The sequence below is a fragment of the Pseudonaja textilis genome, chromosome 1 (genome assembly GCF_049901715.1).
Source record: "Pseudonaja textilis isolate UNSWEBS1 chromosome 1, rPseTex1.2, whole genome shotgun sequence".
NCBI lineage: Eukaryota > Metazoa > Chordata > Lepidosauria > Squamata > Elapidae > Pseudonaja > Pseudonaja textilis.
This window is the reverse complement of record NC_141990.1, coordinates 176,338,419-176,361,829: the sequence shown is the minus strand read 5'-3', so window position 1 is coordinate 176,361,829 and position 23,411 is coordinate 176,338,419. Positions and strand designations below refer to the sequence as shown.

The window sequence follows — 23,411 nt, the reverse complement described above, 5'->3', positions numbered from 1 at the left end:
ATAATGCATTCCCATTTCTTCTCTTCCAGCCGGTATTAAGGAGAATTACTACCCAGCTTTTAATACATCTTGATTCAGCTGTGCGTACCCTTATTGTTTTCTAATTACCAGCACAACAATTTGATCCACATCCAGACTCTAGCACTTCTGTGACTTCTAACATCACAGCATTATTGTGCAGCGCTAGCCGATTTCTCACACAGTAAGCAGTTTGCCTCTGTCTTGATCCCCCGGGCACCTATAAGCAGATGTTGCATTAAAACCAGTTTTGCAAAAAATGCTTCTGTTTGTGATATACGTATTTTTAATGAAACCAACTGTCTGGATTAAATACGGAAGGCAATGAAGGGGGGAAGCAAAGTAAATGAATGAATGCAAATTCACTAGCAAGAGCTGTCCTTGAATTAAGGCAAGGGGCCCTTGGCTATCTGGCTAAGGCCACACAATGACAGGTGCCTATGCAGAGGCCAATCTGATAGTGATTAGGGAGACTTATTTTGGGGTATCCACTTAGAAGGCAGGACTTTTCAAAGACGAAAGAAGAGTGACTCCTAAGCTACCACCTCTCTTGCTCAAGGTAGGTGCTGCTGATTTGAAGGCATCCTCCAGGGGACAGACAACTCTTTATCTAAAGCCCACTGGTGAATACAGAGTCAAACATGGGATTTTCAACACACAAAAGATCCCAGTTACAAAATACAGGTAATACAGGTGAGCCCAACATTTCTGTCGCTAAGTGAGACTTTTTTTAAGGGGGTGTTTCCCCATTTTATGACCTTCCTTGCCACAGTTGTTAAGTGTATCACTTCAATCGTAAAGATAATAACACAGGTGAATCAGGCTCCCCCATTCTCAGAAGGCCTCAAAGATCACCTGATTCCAGAACACTGTGACCGTCATAAATACATGCCAGGCTTGCCAAATGTCTGAATTTTGATCACGTGACCATGGGAATGCTGCAACGTTCGTCAAGGCAAAAAACAGTCATAACTCACTTTTTTCCCAGTGTCTTTGTAAGTTCAGTCCAGAGGTGGTATTCAACCAGTTCGTACCTACTCGGGCGAACCGGTAGCAGTTATTTGGTGTGGCTGGCCACACCCCAACCTGGTCGCCCGGTCGCTCACTTGCTATCGCTCTCCTAGCTTTCTGTTCCCCATGTCTTCTTTCACACCAGGGGAAAGGAAGAAAGGCATGGACGCTGCAAGTATCACTTTCCCCGTGTGAGTTAAAGTGTCTGGAGTGAGAAGGAGTACGGTCTGACAGAGGGAGTGGGAGAACCCACTCCAGCCTTGGAGAAATTTAAACAAGCTGCTTCCTAAATGCTTGTCTGTTAAGTGCTGTGTGTTTGTGTGTGTGTGTGTGTGTGTGTGTGTGTGTAGAGAGAGAGAGAGAGAGAGAGAGAGAGAAAGAAAGAAAGAAAGAAAGAAAGAAAGAAAGAAAGAAAGAAAGAAAGAAAGAAAGAAAGAAAAGAAAGAAAGAAAGAAAGAAAGAAAGAAAGAGGAAGGGAGAGAAAGAAAGAAAAAATAGGAAGAGAGAGAGAGATAAAACTCTGTGCTATTATTTTTAATTGTTCCATTATTTATCATGTGTTAATATTTTACACTGTCCCTACACCTAGAGTGATTTTTCTGCCTTTCTTTTGCCCAGGGTTTACATGCAATGTTAATAGTCCAGAGCAAAAAATACACATGTTTAACAATAGTTGAAAGGGACCTTGGAGGTCCTCTAGTCCAACCCCCAGCTCAGGCAAGAAAACTGGGGATGCCAAACTCTGAGTAGAAATCCTGGGAAAGGTGTCAGAATAACACTTGAAAGGGACCTTGGGGGGAACCCTGTACCATTTCAGAGAATAGCTGTCCAGTCTTTTCTTAAAAACTTCCAGTGATGGAGCACCCAGAACTTCCGGAGGCAGGCAGTTCCACTGGTTAATTGTTCTCACTGTCAGGAAGTTTCTCCTTAGTTTTAGGTTGCTTCTCTCTTTTCATAGTTTCCACGCATTGCTTCATGTTTGCATTCTGCTTCTTTGGAAAATACATTGTTCCCCTTTCTTTGTGGCAGCCCCTTAAAAGCCTGTTGCCTATCACACTCTTGAGTAAAGCATGTGAGCCATTTCCTCCTTTCAGTAGTCCATGAAAGTACATCTATTGTATGCAGATAATGAAGTCAAAAACTATAGATAGATAATAAAGTCAAGACCTATAGATAAGTTGAGGCTGGATGGCAAGCAATGGCTGGGAGGGGAGGGGCCATGTGAGGCACTCCTTGATGTGAGTGACATTGAGTTGGCCACACCCACCCAGTCACATGACCACCAAGCCACGCCCATAGAACCCGTAGTAAAAAAAAATTGAATTCCACCACTGCTTCAGTCATTAAATGAATGGTCGTAAGTAGAGGCCTACCTGCACACGATCAGAGCTTTATGCCTCTGAGTACAAGGCTCATTTTCTCAAGTTCATTCTTTACTTTCATGGTAGAAAAGGAAGGCTAGTTTCCTGACTTACTACATTCAACTACAAGACACGTGAACAACATATAAATAAAGATATAAATGTATAGATCATATAACCTCTTCTGTATTTAATTTAAGTCCTTAATTCAGAATTAAAGGTACTGTGTAACATATATGACAGGATAATATATATATATATGCAAGTCTTGGCGTGTTCAGGTCTTTTCCCGTGTAAGATTGAGAGCATCTTGGCAACGTTTTGACGAGGTCCCACTCGTCATCTTCAGGCTGGTGGGACTTCATCAAAATGTTGCCAAGATGTTCTCAATCTTACATGGGAAAAGACCTGAACACGCGAAGACCTGCATACCTGTACCCATGAAAATCTACGAACATACACACACACACACATACACACACACACAAACAATGTGTTTTAGACTGACAGAGAGGGAAGGAAGAAGTGAATGTGTTTAGCATTTGCTCTGTTCCCTACTTAATACTATGTTATCAGTACAAGAGTAAAGTAGATGTAACACTGGAGGTTTCCCACATGTTTTTAGTGTTGCAGCTGCAGAGGGAAATAATCGGATTACGGCTACAGGGCTTGGAGGAAAAGGTTAAGCTTGCTCTCCTCTCTCTCTCCATAAAATGCCACTTCCTGATTAACAATGCCCTCATTCTCGAATTATTATTTCTTTGGGGAGGATTAAAAGCATAGAGATGCAATAGGGCAGGAGCTGGCCAAATGGCTACCACAGGTACTGAGATATCTGTGAGCCCACTAGATGGCACTCTGTCACTTTAACTTTTTCAAAAATTAAGAAGTGAACAACAAAAAAGAGAGGACCAAAATGTTAGGAGACTAGATTTGCAAAATTGCAGTGTTTTTCTTTTTACAAGTTGATTTTTTTTCCCTTTTTATACTATTGGCACCCATGATATTTGTGAAATGTCATCTTAGCGTCCACTGACACTTTCCTTTGGGTTTTCCTCTGTGGAAGAAATATCACTACTCAGTTTGAGTTCTCCTTAGGGAAATTATCACAAGGTAGTGAGTTAGATCCCCCCTTTCAGCTTCACTGTTCCAGTAGAAGATCACACTATTAAAATGTAACAAAAACTGCAAAGCACAAGATATTGAAATCATTTTTATTGTCAAAAGTGGTCTTTAGCCAGTATAGTTTTGACCCCCTCCCTTGTTGTGAATACAGTCTCCCCTTAAACTGGACTATGTGTGTCAACAGGCAATCTCTTTGTGATTTCTTGCATCAACAGCATAAGATGAATTACTCTGAATGAAAAGCAAGTTCTCCGGTATCTCTCAGGATAGCAGTGGGATGCCCTTTCCAAATGAACCAGACCAAACAAGGTGGTGCTTTCTGTACCAGAGGAGCTAACAGTTTGCTACTAATTGGATCTCTTGGATATAAAACAGTGGAGCTGTGTCCTCTAGCAAAAGGAAGCATAGTAATTTAATAATGTAATTAGGAATCACTAGCCTAGACCACCTGCTGCTAAAGCTTCCCCTTTGCTTTTAATATTGGTTGCCATTTTCTTCTAAATACTTTACCTATTTGACACATGACCTTTGAACATTCTTAAGTACAGTAACCTTTTCTCTGATGTTTACAAATTCTAGAAAGATGGTCTCCTTTAGATCATCCATTGGCCCACAGGGTCTTATTTTTTTGTACACCCTGAATATTACATGGAGAGAGGGGGGGAGGAAGAGAGAGAGAGAGAGGGAAGGAGGGAGGGAGAGAATGTCTATAGAAACTAGCATGCCAGCTATTTATTTCCTTCCATGAGTTTCAGCCAGTTCCACAGATCAAAGTTGGCCTGTTCATCCAAAGATCTCAAAGACAGAGTGAGGCTTCCATCTGACCCAACTCACTGTCTCCATGGTATAATACGTGACACCTAGGAAATCAATAGGATGATCAATGACTAATTGCCACAGAATAGCTATACTTTATAGACAGTTGTGGGAATAGGTAAAATAAGAAATCAGAGGACAAATCTGGCAAACTTCACAAGAAACCCATTTAATGATCAATGCCCAGATCCATCAAATAGCTGTTCAATTATATTTCATGCCACCCAAGATATGTATGTCCTGTCCTGTATACAATTAGCTGTTCCCTAAGCCAGTGTTCTGGGGCTTCAAACTTACGCAGTGATTAAAAAAGAATGATGATTATGCATTCTCGTCTCTGTCTCTAACCAGCTTCCAGTGAGTTTTGCTCACTTTTTGGCAATCCTGGCTTGTTAATTGGAGGCAAATAATATGAAAGACTCACTGGAGAAGAGCCTAATGCTGGGAAAGATTGGGGCAAAAGAAGAAGGGGACGACAGAGAATGAGGTGGCTGGATGGAATCACTGAAGCAGTAGGCGTGAGCTTAAATGGACTCCAGAAGATGGTAGAGGACAGGAAGGCCTGGAGGAACGTTGTCCATGGGGTTACGACGGGTCGACACGGCTTCGCAGCTAACAACAACAATATGAAAGTTCATGCTAGGGGATTCATTTTTAAGAAAGGGATGAATCTGAGCTGCTCTGGACAAAAAACATGACATGAGTTAGACTTCTTTCCCGTTTGCTTAGATTATATGCCAGACTCCAAAAACGAAGACATGCTGAGTTTTTTCTAAGCAGTTTCCTTTATTGGTTCTCACCTATAAACAGAAATCTTGCTAAACTAAGGCAAATTACTGGCATCTTATTATGAGAACTTCTAGCAAGGAGCTGTCTTAACCCTCTTCCTCCCAACCAAACTTCCCTATTCCTCTGGAAAGCAGCCTGTTTCCTTCTAGGAATCTGGATTACATTCCATATATCACAGTACTAGATATGGCTCTGGCATGGCTTCCAAATAAAGGTGTACATAAGTCATACGTCTTTGTGGACATAAGGCAAGGCACCCACATGATCAGAAGTAATTTTCTGGCCTTTTTGTGGCAGTTGTTAAGTGAATTGTTACATCTGAAGGGGCCCTTTTTTGCTAGAAATCAGCAAAAACATTGCAAATTACAGTCACATGATTGCAGAATCCAGCTATCAAGCTGACCCACATATCATGTGACTATGATGTGTTTGTGCGTGTGTGTGCAATTATTTATGACAGCTATGAGTGCAGGCTGTAAGCCACCCATTCCATGGCTACTGTAACTTCAAACAGCTATAAAATGACTGATTGTTAAGTGAGAACTACTTGCAATTTTGAGTGGACATCTATCAAGCATGGGAAAATTAAGAAGTCTAGGCAGTTCAAATGAATACAAAGGTTTATTGCAAGCTTAGGCTCTCTACAAGAATCTAAATTACTAATGGTCAAAGTAAACAGGTAGTTCATAAGAATCAATGGAATTCAAAGTGAGCTGGACTTAAATCTTTTGTAGGCCCAAAGGGACTCAAGACTGAGGACATACTTGACCCCTCCCTCAGGCTCAGCATGGTCATCTCCTGCAACATCTTGTTATATGAGGCAGTTAAGGATTCGTTTTTTCCTCATAACATTAAAGAAAAAAAATGGGCATCTGTTGGTCTGCCTAAAATCTGTTAGTCATGGCATTGGGATGTTTAGTATGATAGAGTGAGATGGTACATAAAAGTTGTTCCCTCTATGAGCAACCACTAAGGCAGTAATTCAAAGGCCTATTACTATCAGGGCTTAATCATAAAGGAAAGTGGAAAGAGTGGGTTGCTTCTTTCAGGTTCAGACAGCTTGGTGACCCAGACCACAAAAAACTAACCAGGTTTCCCAAAGGCTTCTTATTCCAATTTTTTAAAAAATGGAAAAGCAAAGAGCAGACATGCTGCAAAGCAATCCACCAGCCTATAGTTTCATTATTTTTTCCAAGAATAGCAATAGCACTTAGACTTATATACCACTTCATAGTCTTTACAGTACTCCAAGTGGTTTACAATGTCAGCCTATTGCCCCTAACAATCTGGGTCCTCATTTTATTGACATTGAAAGGATGGAAGGCTGAGTCAACCTTGAGTGGGTCAGGTTCGTACTCCTGTGGGCAGAGTCGGCCTGCAATACTGCATTCTAACCACTGAGCTACCACGGTTCTACTGTGCTCTCATAGATATAGTTATGCTTAGAAAACAAAAATGGTGGGTATGAATCGCCTTTTATATGACTGTATGCCCATTTATTGAGAAAAAAGGGGGCATAGTCAAAATGCAGGAAGCATTTTTGTCAACTAGAGGGTTAGGTGGAAGCCAATGTCATTTTACTTTTTGTGTGTTGCATTTGCATGGCAAAAGTGGCCATGATAAATTCCCACATTGAAAATGTCTTTGGTTTATTAAAAAAGTACTTACTCAAAACATGCTGGGTTTTTATGTTAACTGAACATGGAATCTGTCTTCCACTCTTGCAATCCAGTTTTTTACTTTTTACTGCTAATGAATTGTTGCTTGAAAATATATCTGATACAATTGGCTCAAGTTGTGAATTCAGTTGGTACGTAATGTCAATAAGCTGCTCTCTTCCCTAATGTAGATGGCTCCTTTTAGACATTTACAGGAAAAGGCCAACCCTGTTGAATCTATATCTGCCAGATGAGCAACCTTTAAAAGTTTGCTGAAACCCAACAGAAGTCTGGAGAATATAAGTTAAATCTAAAACAGCATGTGAGCATTTTAAAAGACTTTTTGACTATGGTGTTATTATATATTGGTACATTTAGAACTCAGGGGAGCTTCTTGGCAAGTGGGGGAATCCCAAAATATATATTTAAAAAGAGTTTAAGAAAAGGGCAAAAAGAACCAGGAAAGTATTGACTTGGATGTTTAACTATGAAGTCCAAAGGAGAGCAATATAGACTTTCCCATTTCTAGAAAAGTAGGCTTCCCTAGGCAGCACAAAGATATGTAGTTAGGGACTATTATAATGAAATCTTATCATTATAGTTACCAGAATAAGGAAAAGTCCTTTAATGTCCAGATCATACTATTTTCCCATGCTTTCACCATTCCATGCTGTTTCTATGTTATTTTCCTCTCAACAAAACTCAACAGAACTGTGTAAAGCCATTTATATTTAAAATGTTTAATCTAATATGCACCATGAATTCAGTAATGGTAACAGTATAATAGAGTTGGAAGGAATCTTAGAGGTCTTAATCTCTTCTTAAAACCCTCCAGTGGTGGTGCTGCTGTTGAGATAGGTACCACCTATTCTACACCTGTGCATTTGGTTTTTCTTGGCCAAGTGTAAAAAAACTTTTCTCATCAATTGCATTTTGTTGGATAGGTCCAGTGTTTAAACCTGTCAAGATCCTTCTGGATCTTGAGTCTATCTTCTAAAGTGTTGGCTACTCCCCCGAGCTTGGTATTGGTCTACAAATTTGATAAATTCCTCTTATATCCCCTTATCTAAATAATTAATGAAGATGTTGAAGAGCACTGGGTGTAAGACAGAACCCTGCATGCTTCCCTCCATACAGATATAGTTCCATTAAGGACTACATGTTGAGTGTGGTTGGTCATCCAGTTACGAATCCATCTGTGGTGATACTGTCTATCCCGTACTTTTCTATCTTACCAAGAAGTACTCTGTAGCCTACTTTGTCCAAGTATACAATGTCCACAGCATTTTGCCGATTCACTAATTTAGTCACTTGTCAAATAATGCAATAAGGTTTGTCTGGCATGATCTGTTTTTGACAAACCCATGTTGGTTTCTAGTAGTAATAGCTTTGCTGGTTTCTAAGTATTTGCAAATGCATTGCTTGATTATCCGTTCCCACGATCTTCCCAAGTTTTGATGTGAGACTGTTTAGTCTATAGTTTCCTGGATCCATTTTTTTTTCCTGTTTTGAAGATGGGAACCACTATCAGCTCTTTTCCAGTCCTCTAGTAGTTCCCCAGTGGTCCAGGGGATATGGTTAATGGTTCCAAGATCATGTCTCCCAGCTCCATTAGAACTCTGGGGTGTAATCTATCTGGTCTGATGATTTCAACTTGTCTAGAGTGGATAGATATTATCTTATCATTTTCTTGCCTATTTTGACTTACATTCCTTATTCTGTCAACCTATGATTTTGCTTTTTATACATTGGACTATTGTTTCCTTTTGTGTAAAGACAGCTGCAAAGAATGAATTAAGCAGTTCTGCTTTCTCCGTGCAGCCTGTTATTCTCCTATTAGTGGATTGTTTGTTTCCTTGACCTTTTGCCTGCTTTTTACATTGAAAGAAACTTTTTAAAATTATTTTTGACATTTGTTGCAAGTCTTAGTTAATTCTGGGGCTTAGATTTCTTAACTTCATTTTTGCAGATTTGAGCTATACGCTGGTATTCTGTTTTAGTTATATGTCCCTCTTTCTATTTTTCTATACTTGTCCTTTTTGTCTTTCAAGTTTAACAGAGTTCTTTATGCAACCATGCTGGTTTTGTCTGGTTCTTTTTCAGTGCCATTGTACTAGATTGGGCTTTTATAATATCATTTTTCAGTCCCCCAAGCTTCTTGAGTTGCTTCCCCTTTAAGATTTCCATCCATGGAATACTGCCCAAGTTCTCTCTGTTCTACCAAGAAGCATACTGAGAGTCAGTGTAGTTCATTAGCGTGAGATGTAATATTGGTGTATCGAGATGTGCCTAAATTTTCCCACCTTGCTGCATTCTGGAGCAGTTGAAGCTTTTGGACAGTATTCAAGGGCTGCTCCCTGTAGAACACATTATAGTAATCCACTTGGGAGGTGGTCAAAGTGTGACTGGCTATCAGCAGTGCCTCCCAGCCCAGGAAGGAGTGCAACTGGTATGTAAGATGTGCAAAAGCCTGTCTGGACACATCTGCCACCTGCTCTTCAAAGAAGAACTATAATTGTTTTGTTACAAAGGTATAAAAATCAGCACTGAATCAGAGGCAACTGTCATCCTGATACCAATTTACTTCTTACCTTAGATTCTGATTGGCTGGTGAAAAGGGATGGTTTCATACAGTATCTTGACCACACCCCTGTTGCTAGTTCCAACCAAAATTAGGTGCTTCCTAAGCCTTAAAGAACTTCTGATATGTGGAAATCATGTGAATGATTTCGAATTCTTTTGCTGGAATTTGTAGGGGAGAAGATGGGAAAGATGCCCATACAAAGCAGTGTAGCTTTGGGCATCTGAATACCAAAGAGTTTCCCTTTCATCCCCTTTGTAACTTCCCAGCCAGGTAGGAAATGCTTTTGCAGCTGTTCTAGACCAGCCAATTCACAATTAAAGTTAGGGCTGAGCTGCAAAGTTTGCTGGGCTGCACATACATACTGTCTGGAAAAGAGACTGAAGGAACTGACATCCAATATATAGTGGTGTGTGTGTGTGTGTGTGTGTGAGTTTGTGTGTGTGTGTGTGTGTGTGTGTGTGAGAGAGAGAGAGAGAGAGAGAGAGAGAGAGAGAGAGAGCGCATTAAAAGAAGTGTTCGGTTAGCAAGCCTTGATGAAAGGAAGAGTTGTTATAAATACCTGAGGGTCCCTCTTTTTATATGTCAAACTTTGGAAAGGAACGTACACAGCTCAAAGATTAGCCTTCTGAGGCTCCACACCATAGATCATTTCCCTTGAAATGGAGGAGAAGGGAAAGACGAAGCCAGAATCAAACAGTGTTTTCCAGCTGCCTTAGTCTGCTTTCATTATTTTCATGTTTGTCGTGAAGCTATTGTCCTGTAACATATTTGGGTATCATCTCATTCAAATCAATGTGCACTTGTTCTTTTATTGAGTATTTTGGCTGAAGTACTGTTGCTCAGGAGGTGTTTACAGTAACACTCATTTTGCCCTCCATAGCCCTGCTTATCAATCAAGTACCCAGTAAGGTGAAGATTAAAAAAGCAGCGATGAGAAGAAACAGAGTTGTTGGATTTAACAGTTATTCACACCAAAATAGCATTGAGACAGGTACACGTTATAGGCAGTGGTTTATTTGCTTTCTGTGCGAGAGGCACCTGAACCCATTTGTGTATTCTTTTTAAGAAGGGGAAAAAAGCAGAGAAGAGTAGATGTGAAATTAATGGCAGCAATGGCCATTTATTACCGCCACAGCATCCAAATACTGAGCAGCAGAGCTGAATTAGGCTTTCTTCTAAATGGGAACTAGAAAAATAATAGGGAAGATCTTTGCTTTAATTAACAGCAAGTTTCCCCGTGTACAGTGTATCTAAACTGCTCCCTATTCACAGAGCACTATGTTACTGTCCAGAAAATAAGTCACTCTTTAAAGATATACACATGGTAACATCTCTTTTTTTCAGGGAGCTAGACAAAAATGGATGGGCTGTGCTAGGAGCAAATGAACCATCCTCTCTTCCCCACACTCCACTGCCGATATACCCCCTCCCGATAAAACAGAATCTGTCTTGGAAACTAGGCCATCCTTATGTGGAGAATGGGGCGAGAGAGGTAGGGAAAAAAAAGGAAGGAAAAAAATTTCTGCTGGCAAATGCTATTCTGTCCCAGAGGGACATTTTTCGGACTCTCACCAATGTTTGCATAATTTAAGCATCTATACTGTAAGCAAAAGATGCATATTCCATTTTTGTGAGAAATGCGTGTTGCTCAGTAGAACACCAGTTCCCTTTTCCTCCCACCAAAATGTCTTCCACAAATTCATACCAACTGAGACCCAGTGAAAATACTTATCACCAAAAATTAAAACAAGGTTTTTAACTTCATTGACAATACAACAGATTGTCTATATCTTTCTGGGACAAGGTACTTTTGGAAAAAAGTTTCCTTGCACTATTGTTGCCCAAATACTAGAAACCGGTGCACTTTCTATTTTTCCCCTTCCTTATGAAAGAGGAAAAACCTGCTTAAAAGTTAAGAAGAATTTACACAGTACAACTCACATTATTGAAATGAACCTGCCTGTGGTTTCCCAAGGGTCTCTTTTCATGGGGCCTTCTCAGACCCAACAAAGTTTCAATAGTGAGACAGACTTCATATGAAGAATATGAAACAGAAAATAACCCAGAACAACCGTAGCAACCACCGCCAGCTTCAGCAGTGATGAAGTGAACTCAAACACACCACCAGCGGAAATTCAGACACACTCAAGAAAAAGGTAGAAAACCAATCAAACTAAACAAATGCAAAAGAAGAAGAGTTCTGAAAAATTGCAAGATAGTTTTCAGGACAGTGTAATATTTCATGATTCCTTTTTTTCTCAGAATTTCTTCAACATGTTTTGTTCATGTTACACTTTTTTTCCCTTCTGAAGTCCCTTTTATGGATTTATCACCCTTGTAGTCCAGCTTTCTTTACAACATTGATAATGGTTTGATTTACACACATTCCAAGGAATTCAGAACTAAAAAGCAATCAAGGCCACCTATAAATCTGATTAAAAGCCTATCTTTCCATCAAATTAACACAACACCATAGATGTTCGTCCTCATCCTTCACCCTTTTATAGAGAAAAACAGCATGCAAATTCAACCCTCCTGTTGTGGACACTGTATCCGCTGAATCTAGTGCAGCAGATCTGATCACCTATGCAAACCCAGAGGGTGACGGTCTTTCCAATTTCTATCTGTTTTGTATCACTAAACTAATCTTGTGGCTTGATCATAATTCCTGTGGCACACAGCATTGAAAATGCAAAAGAAAGTATCCAGCATCTTCCATCAGCCACAAATCTCCTCTCCCTCCAACACTTTCATTAATGACAACCAAAATTATGGTTTTTATTACATAGCATTATACCAGTTAAAGGATGATGCTGTGAGAGTGTTTAAATGACAGGGATTATTTCCCTCCTTCTGATACATTAGCAGGCTTCTGCACCTGGAACTGTATTGGTTGCCTATTCAATCATGAATTTTCTACGCATGCCAGGCAGCTTTGCAGATTTTAAAAAAGGAAAGCAATGATCTGATACTGCCTACTGCATAGTTCTACTTTCCTACAAGTTGCCAAGTCAATCCCTGAGGTCCTGTTCTACTTGTTTTTGTCAGCCTGTGCTTTTTTATTCGAAATTGTTTGGAAATCATTTCTTTAGTTGCTGTGGTCTGGCATTCATTATCTAGGAGAATGGCTGATTCTTTTCCATCTCTATAGCATTAATCTGTTCCCCATTTTTGTTTGGTGTCTTCTACTGCAAAATATAGCTGCCACTTTAATGTAGCTTTCCTGTAAGAAGCTAACATAAATAATCCCCTCTCCTTTCTGAAGATATATTTTGGCCACATTCCAGAGCTACAAAAAGGTGAAGTTATTGATACAGACTAAAGGTACTTATACTAAGAATTTGATAATTTTCCCAGCTCTTTTCTCCAATTCCAATTATCAAACATGGGCAGTGTTTCCAGTGTGGCAGTTAGGAAAGGTTAGATTCTAGATTTACAATTCTTGTGTACAAATTAATGCAGATTATTCCATGACTTATTCTATGACTGTCCTCATTACATGACAATAGCTTTATAGTTCACTTCAAATGTAGCAAAACGCCTTTCTACCCCGTAGTCCCTTCCACTCATTTTTAGGTTTTGCCTCATAGTCCAACCCCAATGGCTACATTTTGCTCATTTGCTTGGAAGGCTCCCCTCGCAGGTTTCCAAGCTGGCACATGGACCACTGTTGAGCAGTGAACAAAATGCAGTTACCAGCACAATTGAGAAATAGTTTTACACAACATTCATCTTTGTTCCCTTTGCATCTGTTTTCCCAGGGGCAAATAAAAAGACACCTGTTTAGTGAAAAATCTCAGCAAACAAAGCACCTTTGAGCAGAGAAAGATGGTGATAAATAAGGACATCTTGGATGATAAGTATGGCCACCATTTTATATTTATACTAATTAGTGTCAGAAGGAAGAAGGGAGAAACTGGAATGGCAGGCTTGTTCTACCAAGCCATCTTAGCGCAGATGAAAACAGATGGATTGCTCTTTTCCCAACAAGGGTAAATAAAATTGATGGTAATCAAGCAATCTAGTGCCCAGGAAATGAATATAAATATAGCATTCTTCTCCCACCCAAATACTCTTTGTCTTATTGTATTTATTATTGTTACATTAATCTCCTTTTTATTAATAATTTGTTTAAATCACTTTAAGAAAGGAATAAAAAGAAGATGGAAAAAGACACAGTGAATGAATCAATAAAGATGTGCAATTATCATAACATTTCTTAAATTCATTATTTCATTGATTAAATAATGTATAGAACCAGGTTCATTATATAATTTTAACAAATAATCAAAAGTGTCTGCAAAACTCAAAATATTAATACTGATAATACCACTACTTCCCATTGTTCTAAAAGTAAATGCCCATAATCATAGGAAAGAGAGAAAGAGAGAGATGGAAAAGAATAATTACAATTTTTAAAATGAAAAATAAACAAAAACAATATTCCCATTGGCTGGCGATTGTATTGTATTTATAGACTTTGAAATTGCTTCTATCTTATTCTAGATCAACTTTCTCCAACCTGATGCCTCCAAGAGCTGATGTTAAGAATTATAGTCCTGTGCATCTAGAGGATAATACATTGTAAAGGCTGCTTCAGAAACTGTCAGAATAATGGGAAGATATTTTATCTGTAATGTTGGAGTTTGATGACACGATCTCCTTGTTAGTCAGCTGTATATATCTGCCCAATTATTGTTTCTGGGCATCTGAGTTCTAAGTAGCCCTATTCTTAATAACAGTCCCTTTTATCTGGCAATCTTTTTTTTATATCTGCCAGCCAGTTTGGATGAATGAAACTATCTGGGTAATGAGATTCTTTTGAGTGCCGATAAAAATGGAAATAGCTCAAAACAATTTATTTTCTTTGGAAACATGAGAATAGACCCATTTAAAAATCATAAATACAAACAAAGGAAAACATTGATAACCAGACAATAAAAGATCACAAATGATATAGTTATGAGAAATGTTAATATTAACTTTGAAATCTAAAACTATGAACAATGGGGACAAAATGAACAGAAAGCTATACAGTAGTAGACTTCTGAAAAAGAGGAAAGCCATTTTCAGTTAAAAAGAAAAGGGTGATTATATTATGAGCACTTATGTTAGAATGATAAATGTTATCATCCTGGTCAGAATGGTTTTTGTATAGTGGATACTGTAGAGCAGGACTATCAAACTCGCGGCCTGCGAGCCAGATGTGTCATGTGTTAGCTATGCCCACACCCGATTTAGCAAAGGGTAAAAAAGTCATAATAGTCACATGATGCTGCCATGATAACACGAGTTTGATACCCCTGCTGTAGAGAAACAAATGACTACCATAACTAAGAAAAGAAACTGAAGAATCAACATAGCTCCTGCATGGAAATGATACCAAAAGGATACATATTCTTCTCAAAGCCTGCAAAATGTGCTAAAATGTGCAACGTTCAAACATCAGGTTAAAACCCCAAGGTTCAGTCACCTTGAAAACTCCTCTTGAGCAATCAAATGGCAGTTTTTTAGACAACTTTGGAATCAACAGACAAGCAACACATATTTTAACAGAATAACAGAATACCAGAGTGGGAAGGGACCTTGGACCTTTAATCCAGCCTCCTGCTCAAGCAGAAGATCCTATACTATTTCAGACAAATGGCTGCGCAATCTCTTCATAAAAAACCTCAAGTGATGGAGCATTCACAACTTCTGAGGGCAACTTGTCCCACTGATTTATTATTTTCACTGTCAGGAAATTTCTCCTTTAGTTCTAGCTTGCTTCTCTCCTTGATTAGTTTCAAACCATTGCTTCTTAAGAGAATCTAACTGTCAATACAGATCAATTCATTCCCTTTTGGAAATCTTGCAAGATTAGGTATACCAGGTATACTCCTTTTACCAAATATCATTCGATAATGTGCATTAACAATATAATAAAATAAGTAAAACTCATATGAATTTCTTCCTTCCAAGTATCTCCTCTTTTAGTCCTATGGATCTAAGTTAAACAAATAGCAAAACTCTTCATTAAGAATGAGACAACAAAATCCCACTGGTAAATATGAAACTTCACAGTAAAGTTCATTTGGATGTCAAAAATAAAATAAAATAAAATAACAATAAAAACAAACCAAGATTACATCAAACTGTAGGAATACATTTATGCATGCATATATAACAGGGAAGAAGGAGATGTGATCATACTTGTATGTATGCATTTCGTGCAACCTGTTAATTTCACCACAATATGATTATCAAATAATTGGAGAATCTACAAACAAAGCTGTATTTCGAAATGTGCTACTAAAAGATTCTCTAAACTGTAAATTACAAGCTGGAATGAGAAATTGTAGCGTGGAAACTTAAACCTGAACCCTAATATAAAAAAGAGCTATTCTCAATTTTTAGCCCATTCCCAAAAAAGTGACTTCAGCAATATGAGATATTCTCTGAATTAAGTCAGTCCAAATAGAACATGATTAAATTGGAATTTAATTTAAATCTCATGAATTTTAGTTCTGTTGGAATCCAATGGAGTTGTATAGCCAGTTTCTATGCATATTCACTCAAAGGTAAGGCCATATACATAAAATGTGGCTTGTTGCTTTAATAACTATTTATAGGATTTTTTTTGTAACCTAATATTTATCTGGATAGCTTGCACTTACTATTTGCAAAAAGGCCAGACCTAAATGATAACCAAATCAAGATGGCATTATGTTGAAATAAACATGCTCAGCTGTCACTTTTAAAGCCTTCATTTGTCTATTTAATTTGGTATAAATTTTCTTTCCAATGCTTTGGTTCCAAAATTCATATTCAGAATGGATAGGGATCTCTGGAGGAGAGATCCAAAACAGTGACATTTTGGAGAATGCAATGCTAACATAAATAATCAGGTACATGTAACAATAGTAGTAACAGCAGATGGAGATAGAGTGCCAGTTAAATAGCGAATAAAACAAAATTCTACCAGAAGTAAAACATCTTTCTGAATTTCTATTTTAGAACAGCTAAGAGTTTTTGTTTGAGTAAAATGCAAAATGTCACTTCCCAGAGGAAAACATAATCTTAGCAATTGCAATACAAGATGGAATAACAAATCTAGAAAAACCACAGTAACAAGTCTGCAAGGGGATGGGGGGAGAGTTTTAAGAAAACATCCCTACCTCCATCACCTGATCCAGAGCCTGCATCTGTAGGAAGAAAAAGAAAAGGAAATAAAATACATCTGCATAAGAACAGCCCGTATGTTTGCAAAGCCAGTTTCTACTTCATTAAAAGTCTTCTAGCAAATTATACTTCTGATGTCATTCCTCTGCAAATTGATATACATTGTACTCTGTGTATTTTGATTTATCCATACTCTTTTTTGATGCGGAGATGTGCTTTTCAAGTGCCTTAAAGATGCTACTACTATTGCTACTCTTAATTCTGTTGCACAACCCAGTGATTACTAAGTTAGCTTTAACATGAGCATTACGTTGTCCTCTTGATATTTGATAAATATGTTGCATTTTTAAATATCAGTTTTTCAAAACAACCAAAATAAGCACTCAAGAGTCCTCAGGCCATCCATCCATCCATGATCTTTGATGCACAGACCAGAGTTCTGCATCCCCATAATACCAGCTCAGGTCTGTGATAGGCAACGGTCAATAGAAAAGATGATCAGGTGAAATGCTACACAGTCTTGTCTATGTCATCAGGATACAAATGGAGTATTATGCCCCAAACCTGTATGAGACAGAATATTGCAACTTATTCTGCTTTATGGCTTGGGCTGAAGATGGAGACAATTCCAGGACTCCATGAAACACTGAACTGGCCTATTGGAAAGCCTTGTCCTAACAGCAAAAGGAAGGTTTTCATTGCAGAAGATTTGAGAGGGGGCTGTAATTCTCCAGAGGTTCACATGAGATCCAAGGCCACTATTTGCCCACACCTAATCTAGACCAGTGTTTTTCAAACTTGGCAACTTTAAGATGTGTGGAGCATGCTGGCTGGAAATTCTGAGAGTTGAAGTCCACATATCTTAATATTGCTAACTCTGAAAAAACACAGTCCTATAATACAATCCTTCCAACAGTTCCAAGAAGGCTCCATACCCATTTGCACATCTCAGGTGACCCTGATGACACAAATAAACCTCCAGGTGGTTTCAACAACTCTCTAAAAGAATGCAAATGGACCAGCTGTCAGCAAGGAGTACAAATCCTTCCATTTCCTCACCATCCAGTCAGGGCTGAAGAAGCTTCTTGGATGAGAAGTGAAACGTCTTCAAAGAAAAACCAGAAAGTCCAGTTGTCTCTTTAAAAAAGCACTTTTGGGACAACCATGATCTGGATGACTGAGAATCTCCATAGACACTGGTCTACACACACTAACCCAAGAGCTAAACTGGGAAGAATGACAGCTTTAGCAAGCAGACCTCAAATGCAACAATAAAGGAACTGATTTACTAGGGACAGTATCAGAAAGCCAGGAGTGATCTGAACAAATTGGAACTGTTACAGCATATAACAGATACTTCAAGCATATAACAATTAAAGGTAATCCTTGGTGAACAACAATAATTGGGCCAGCAACAGCATTGCTAAGTGACAAATGTAATATCACATGACTGCACTAACTTAGGATAGCAGTTCTGGCAGTTCCAGCTGTGGTCAATAGATGAAACCCATATGCTTGTTAGGTACTATGTTACATAATTCAATTTGCAACCTCCTGCTGGCTTCCCCAATGAATTTGCTTCTCAGAAGCTGGCAGTTGAAAATGACGATCACATGCCCCTAGGGCACTGTGACCTTCAAAATTGTGATCCAGTAGCCAAGTGCCTGAATCGCAATCATGTGACCATTAGATGCTGCAATAACCACTACTTTGAGAATTGGCATAAGACTGCTTGTTCAGTGCCATTGTACCTTCACACAGTCGCTAAACAAATTGTTATTAGTCTAGGACTACTTGCATATGCCTAGATAACTACTTAAGAAAGGCTCTAAGTTAAAAAGTCCCACAATTAAATTTCAAAGGCACATTCAACATCTGAAGAACATTAAAAATAGTTTTAAAAGAAATTTTGAATTTTAATCAGTTTTTTTAATGAATCTAAAAAGAAAGCAAACAAAGATCAGTGCCTTGCTTTAGGAGAAATTCTGGTCAGAAATGCTTTTCCATGTTGCAGATGATTAGGAAGGTAAAGGAACAACCTGCAAGATACAACATTGGAATTCTGTCCTAACGCTGGGAATCAAAATCCCAAATTATTTATAATCAGATCCAGTTAATTCAGAGCAGGCTGCAATCTCCCACTGTCATTCTGATTCTGATTTTTTTAAAAATGTGCATTTTAAAATGATACTGCAACACTTCTCAAATCATCGCTATGTTTTGGCAAACACAATAGAGCATCCATCACGCATCTAGCAAAAAAAAAAAAGGGGGGACAGAGAGCGAGCCAGCAAACGATTTTATACATTTTTTAACACGCTGTGCTTGTTTTTCAGAGTAAGATTTAGAAATAGGACTATTTTATCACATTACTGCCAGTTGCAATGAAAAGTCCCTTGTAGCTGTAGCCTGCCCTCTGTGATTCCAAATGAAATTATTGTTCTTCTTATGTGCAGATCCTTCTGAATGGGAAGTCTATGAAATACCTGTTTAATCATTAATTTTATCTCGCAAGAGAAGCAAGATTTCATATTTTTTTCGTCCTCTCTCCTACTTGCCTCCTGAGCTAGCTCGTACCCCCAACCTCAGCTGGAAGGAACGTAGATTACCGTTTCTGCAACTTGATCTGTAAGAAGAGGCCTTTGTCTCATTCCCTGCTGACCACAGAGGCAGTTTACATTCATATTGAGCCATTCTGATGTTAAAGCGGCATTTTCTCTTCCCCCACAATACAAACTAAATAGTCTGCCATGCCTCATTTACGTTGACTTAGTCAAGATCTGGGTTTGATCCAACTCTCATTCATTCCTTGAAGATGCTGAGTCCACCCACCCACCCAAACCTTCTTTTCCTCTTCCCTGGCACTGTACTCTAGGACAGTTCTGCTTCTAGCAGTGGGACAATCTAATTCTTTCAAACTGAGAGTTCACCTCAGTACCAAAAGATCATCACTCCCCAGTTGCCCTGCCAGATCCAGCAGAAAATCCCCAATCTGCTCAGATGGCTGGCAAGACAAGGGAGGGAATAGTTCCTAAACTGCCAGTTTTCACCCCAGGATTGGAGAACTGCAGTCGAAGAATCTGTTTTTGCTCCCATTTGCTCCCCTTACAAGCTTTCCCAGCAATCAGCTGAAGCCCTTGGATGTGCAGCTTTTTTTTTTAAAGGGGGTCTTCACCATCCCTGTCATTTCCCACCCTGTGGATCAGCTCTCTCCAGAAAAGGTTTTACAGATTGATAGATAGACCCACGGGATGTCAAAAACCTACCTCCTTCCATAGGGAGAATAATAGGTAATTGTTGCACATTTGAATGGACTGGAAGAAGACTCCAGTGGTTCTCATACATTGTACATAATACATTGTAATGTATTATGGCATCTTAGTGGCCATGTGGCCTACATTCTGAGGCAAAATAAGCGACTCCTATAATAAACTCCATGCTGTTGCTCAAGACGTAAGACCCCTTTTATTCCTTCAAGCGTAGGATTTACTTATGACTCACACACTGGTTGGCAATTCCCTCCACTTTTCTGTGAGATCTTTCCTCTGTTGAGAATATGAAAGAGAATAATCTAGTCCAAAGGGCCAAAAGCATTCTGGCCATTTGGGAGATTTCCAAAACAACTTTTTTTTTTTTTTAGCTTCCCAGGGTCAAACATTTGGATGAAGAACTGGTAAGAAATATCAGGGCTATAGAAAAGACACATGGAGGGAAAAAACCTCTAAAAGACAACTTGGCACATCATTTCCATCAAGGGATATTCCTTTTTCTGTTGCTATGATTTGCAATAACTTGGTTTAAAAGATTAGTCCCACTTCCAGATCTCACTATAAAAAGTGAACACAATGCTTTAACAGCAAAACATATGACTGTACACACCCTGAGTAGGTGATCTCCCATTAATTCAATCCCATGAAAAGGAGCACACTGGGTCTCCCATTAGCACTAAATACACACTTGGGGGGATGGGGGGAATCATACCCAATCTTCTTTCTTTTCAACCCTCTAAATGTTAGATTTGCACGACCAACATGAAACTCCTCAAAGGGCCAAGTTTTTATTCTACTTGACAGTTTCAATTATCAGGTCGGAGAAGCTCAACTATCCAATCAAAATCTAAATACATCTGCCCTACTCCCTTGTGACATTGTTGTTGAATTCCCTCCTATTTCTCTTATACTCAGAGACTAAAAATATCCTCAAACAATGACTGCTATTGTTGATAGCACTCCCCTATTCTTCTAGCTGGACAATACATTCTGCCCCAATCATTAGTTCTCTTCCTTCCTACAAAAGTCATAGAGCTATTTCTGGCTACCAGCCTCAGTTCTAGAATGCCATGACAAGAACTCAGAATGCATTTTCCATACAACAGTGGCATTAACTCACCAACTATGGCTTGAAAATATTTTAATGTTATTATCTATGCTGATGTTACTGTAATTTAACCGCCTCAGAGCTAGCTGAACACCTAAAAACTGCCACAAACAAATTAAATGTTGAGTAGCACAGCCTTTCTTGAACATATTCTTCCACTAGGAGAGGCAGCTTCTGCATTGGTAAATATTGTTTAGATGGATTTACACATCACACTAATATATAATATGGTTTGATATTGTAAATTGTAAGGTTGTTGCACCTTGATTAATGTATAATTGTGCTGCATGAACCTAGACTGTTGTGGCTTACTCAATAAATAAATCCCTGCTTAATGTAGTTGACCTTTGGGTGGCAAAATATCTTAAATTTATCAATTAAACAAATTTATCCACAATCAGATCTATTTCCCCCATTTTTTTTAATATTGATTAAGCAAAGCATCTTGGGAAACCTGGTTAGTCATACATTCTGCCATCTTTAACTGTGCACATTCAGCAAAACACTGCAGAATAAATAAAATGAATACTTGAAGAAACGGCAACAGTTTCCCAGGTAAGGAAAGAAGATGCCAAAGCAAGCAGAACTGATTGGGCTGCAGCATGAAAGGCACACTTTCAATTATTGATCTGGGATGAATCTGACAGGAGCACAAAGGAGTACTCATGAAAATACACAGTACTGGTTTGGCTCGCTTGTCAACGGATTCCTGGATAACAATATGTAGCACAAAGCCTGCTGTACCTACCAGTGGCACATGATCCTTCTGATGCCACAAGTATTTCACTTTGCTGCTTGCAGGCAGCTTGTCTCAGATAGCATTCGTTCTGATAGGTATCGCCATTGGAACCACACACAGGCACATAGTCGCTGTTACACTAATGAGCAAAAAAGAAAACAAGAGACAGTGCAGTTAGTAAAGATATACGCAGACGTGAAGCCCGTTCTACTTTTCATTCAGGTCCCTTACTGCAGATAGTTGCTAAAGAACAACATTGTAAGGTTGTAGTTAACATTCACTTTCCAAAACCTTTTCAGATGGGCAAGTTGCCCAGATGGAAGGGACACAATCCTCTATAATATTTCAGGGTTTCTGCTAGGATTAAGGAGTTCAGGATGATTTACAACCTACCCACCCTATGTTACTGGATTTATTCTTCTCTGTTCTTCCTTATTGTCTCCCTTCTATCAGTGTCTCTGTGCTGTTTTAATCTCAATCTGTCCTTTTTCAATTTGTTCTTCCTTTGGGCAAATACTCATTTAAAAATTAAAGGAAACCAAGCAAGGATGCTTATGATATTGCTTGATAAGGTTATATAAAAAAAGGAACAAGTACTGTAGGTAGACCAGGCAAAAGACTTGCAGAAGCCAGTATTAAGCTCTTTGGAATTTTTTTAAAATACATTTTAATCAATGGGACTGAATGGGAAGATTTTCCAGCTGGTGTGGATGGGTTCCTGATCTGGTCTCTCATGTAGAAAAATGTTCTGTGTAAGAATCAATTATTAGTGAGACAGGAAAATTAAAATACGGTATATCACAACTATTATTACTCCCTAATCAGGTCAAGGCTGTGGACAGAGCAGACCAGATCTGGGTCTAGCTGATATCATACCTGGGGTGTATTTGGAAGCATCCCACAAATATCTGTGCCGAATATTTCCTGCCTACTGTGTACACATCACTACTCTGTCTAATTTCTCTTTGACATAAGGGAGACACAGTGAAAGTTGACATGATGACCACATTTTATGGTCCCTTTGCAAGCCACTTAAAGAAGCCAAAGGATTAACCACTGTAGTAATGATTATGAAGATGATGGAAGAGTAGGCACAACCACTGAATGTTGCTCTGCTTTGGACCTTTTTGAAGAGATATTAAATTTTTGCTTGTCTTGAAGCAAGTGCAACTGCCACTGATAGGTTATTTCATCAGGCACTTAATTATGTGCTCTTATATCATATATAGTTCCATTGCTTCGTGGCAGTGGTTACAGAGGAATACCTTAGACCACCTTTAAGCCAAACATGCTCTCTCCAGTCTAAGGCTCCTGTCATTCCCAATCAAGTAGTCTGTGAGACAAGATGGCTCTTTCTTTCCTCATTTCATGGTCAAAAGCCAACTATTAGCCACAATGGGGCAGGTTCTTTCATCGCACCCAAGGATTGCTGCTTAGCTGAGCGAGTTGGTTGAAAACAGGTTGCTTAGTATACCCACTCTTCCAGTTCTGACACTTGCCTCACAATAGGACTGCCCTGGGTTCTTTACCTTAGACTGCACTGAGGAATTTGAAGGAAAATGGGTGTGGGCTGCTCAAAGTAAAGCCACAGTCCTGGGTTTTGCAAATCACAGTGTTGTTCTTGGGGTGGGGGTGGGAGGCGTTTATTACATATTAGCCAGTGTGGATGTTCACTCTTAACTTGCCATACCATTAGGAGTTGTGGACGAACAATGGAGCTAAATGTTTTCTCCTTGTGCATATTAACTATTTGCCTCCAGTTACAATTAGCT

The 23,411-nt window shown here is 38.9% G+C and overlaps 1 protein-coding gene across 1 annotated transcript in view; it reads right to left on the bottom strand.

Annotated features, from left to right (window-relative positions):
* Positions 1–23,411, bottom strand: part of TMEFF2 (transmembrane protein with EGF like and two follistatin like domains 2) — a 250,986-nt gene that overhangs the window by 207,146 nt on the left and 20,429 nt on the right. The window contains exons 3-4 of the mRNA XM_026697244.2: positions 21,649–21,778; positions 16,520–16,546 (exon numbers count right to left, since the gene is read on the bottom strand). Of these exons, the coding sequence (XP_026553029.2) occupies positions 16,520–16,546; positions 21,649–21,778 (157 nt within the window). The remainder of the gene's footprint in view (positions 1–16,519; positions 16,547–21,648; positions 21,779–23,411) is intronic.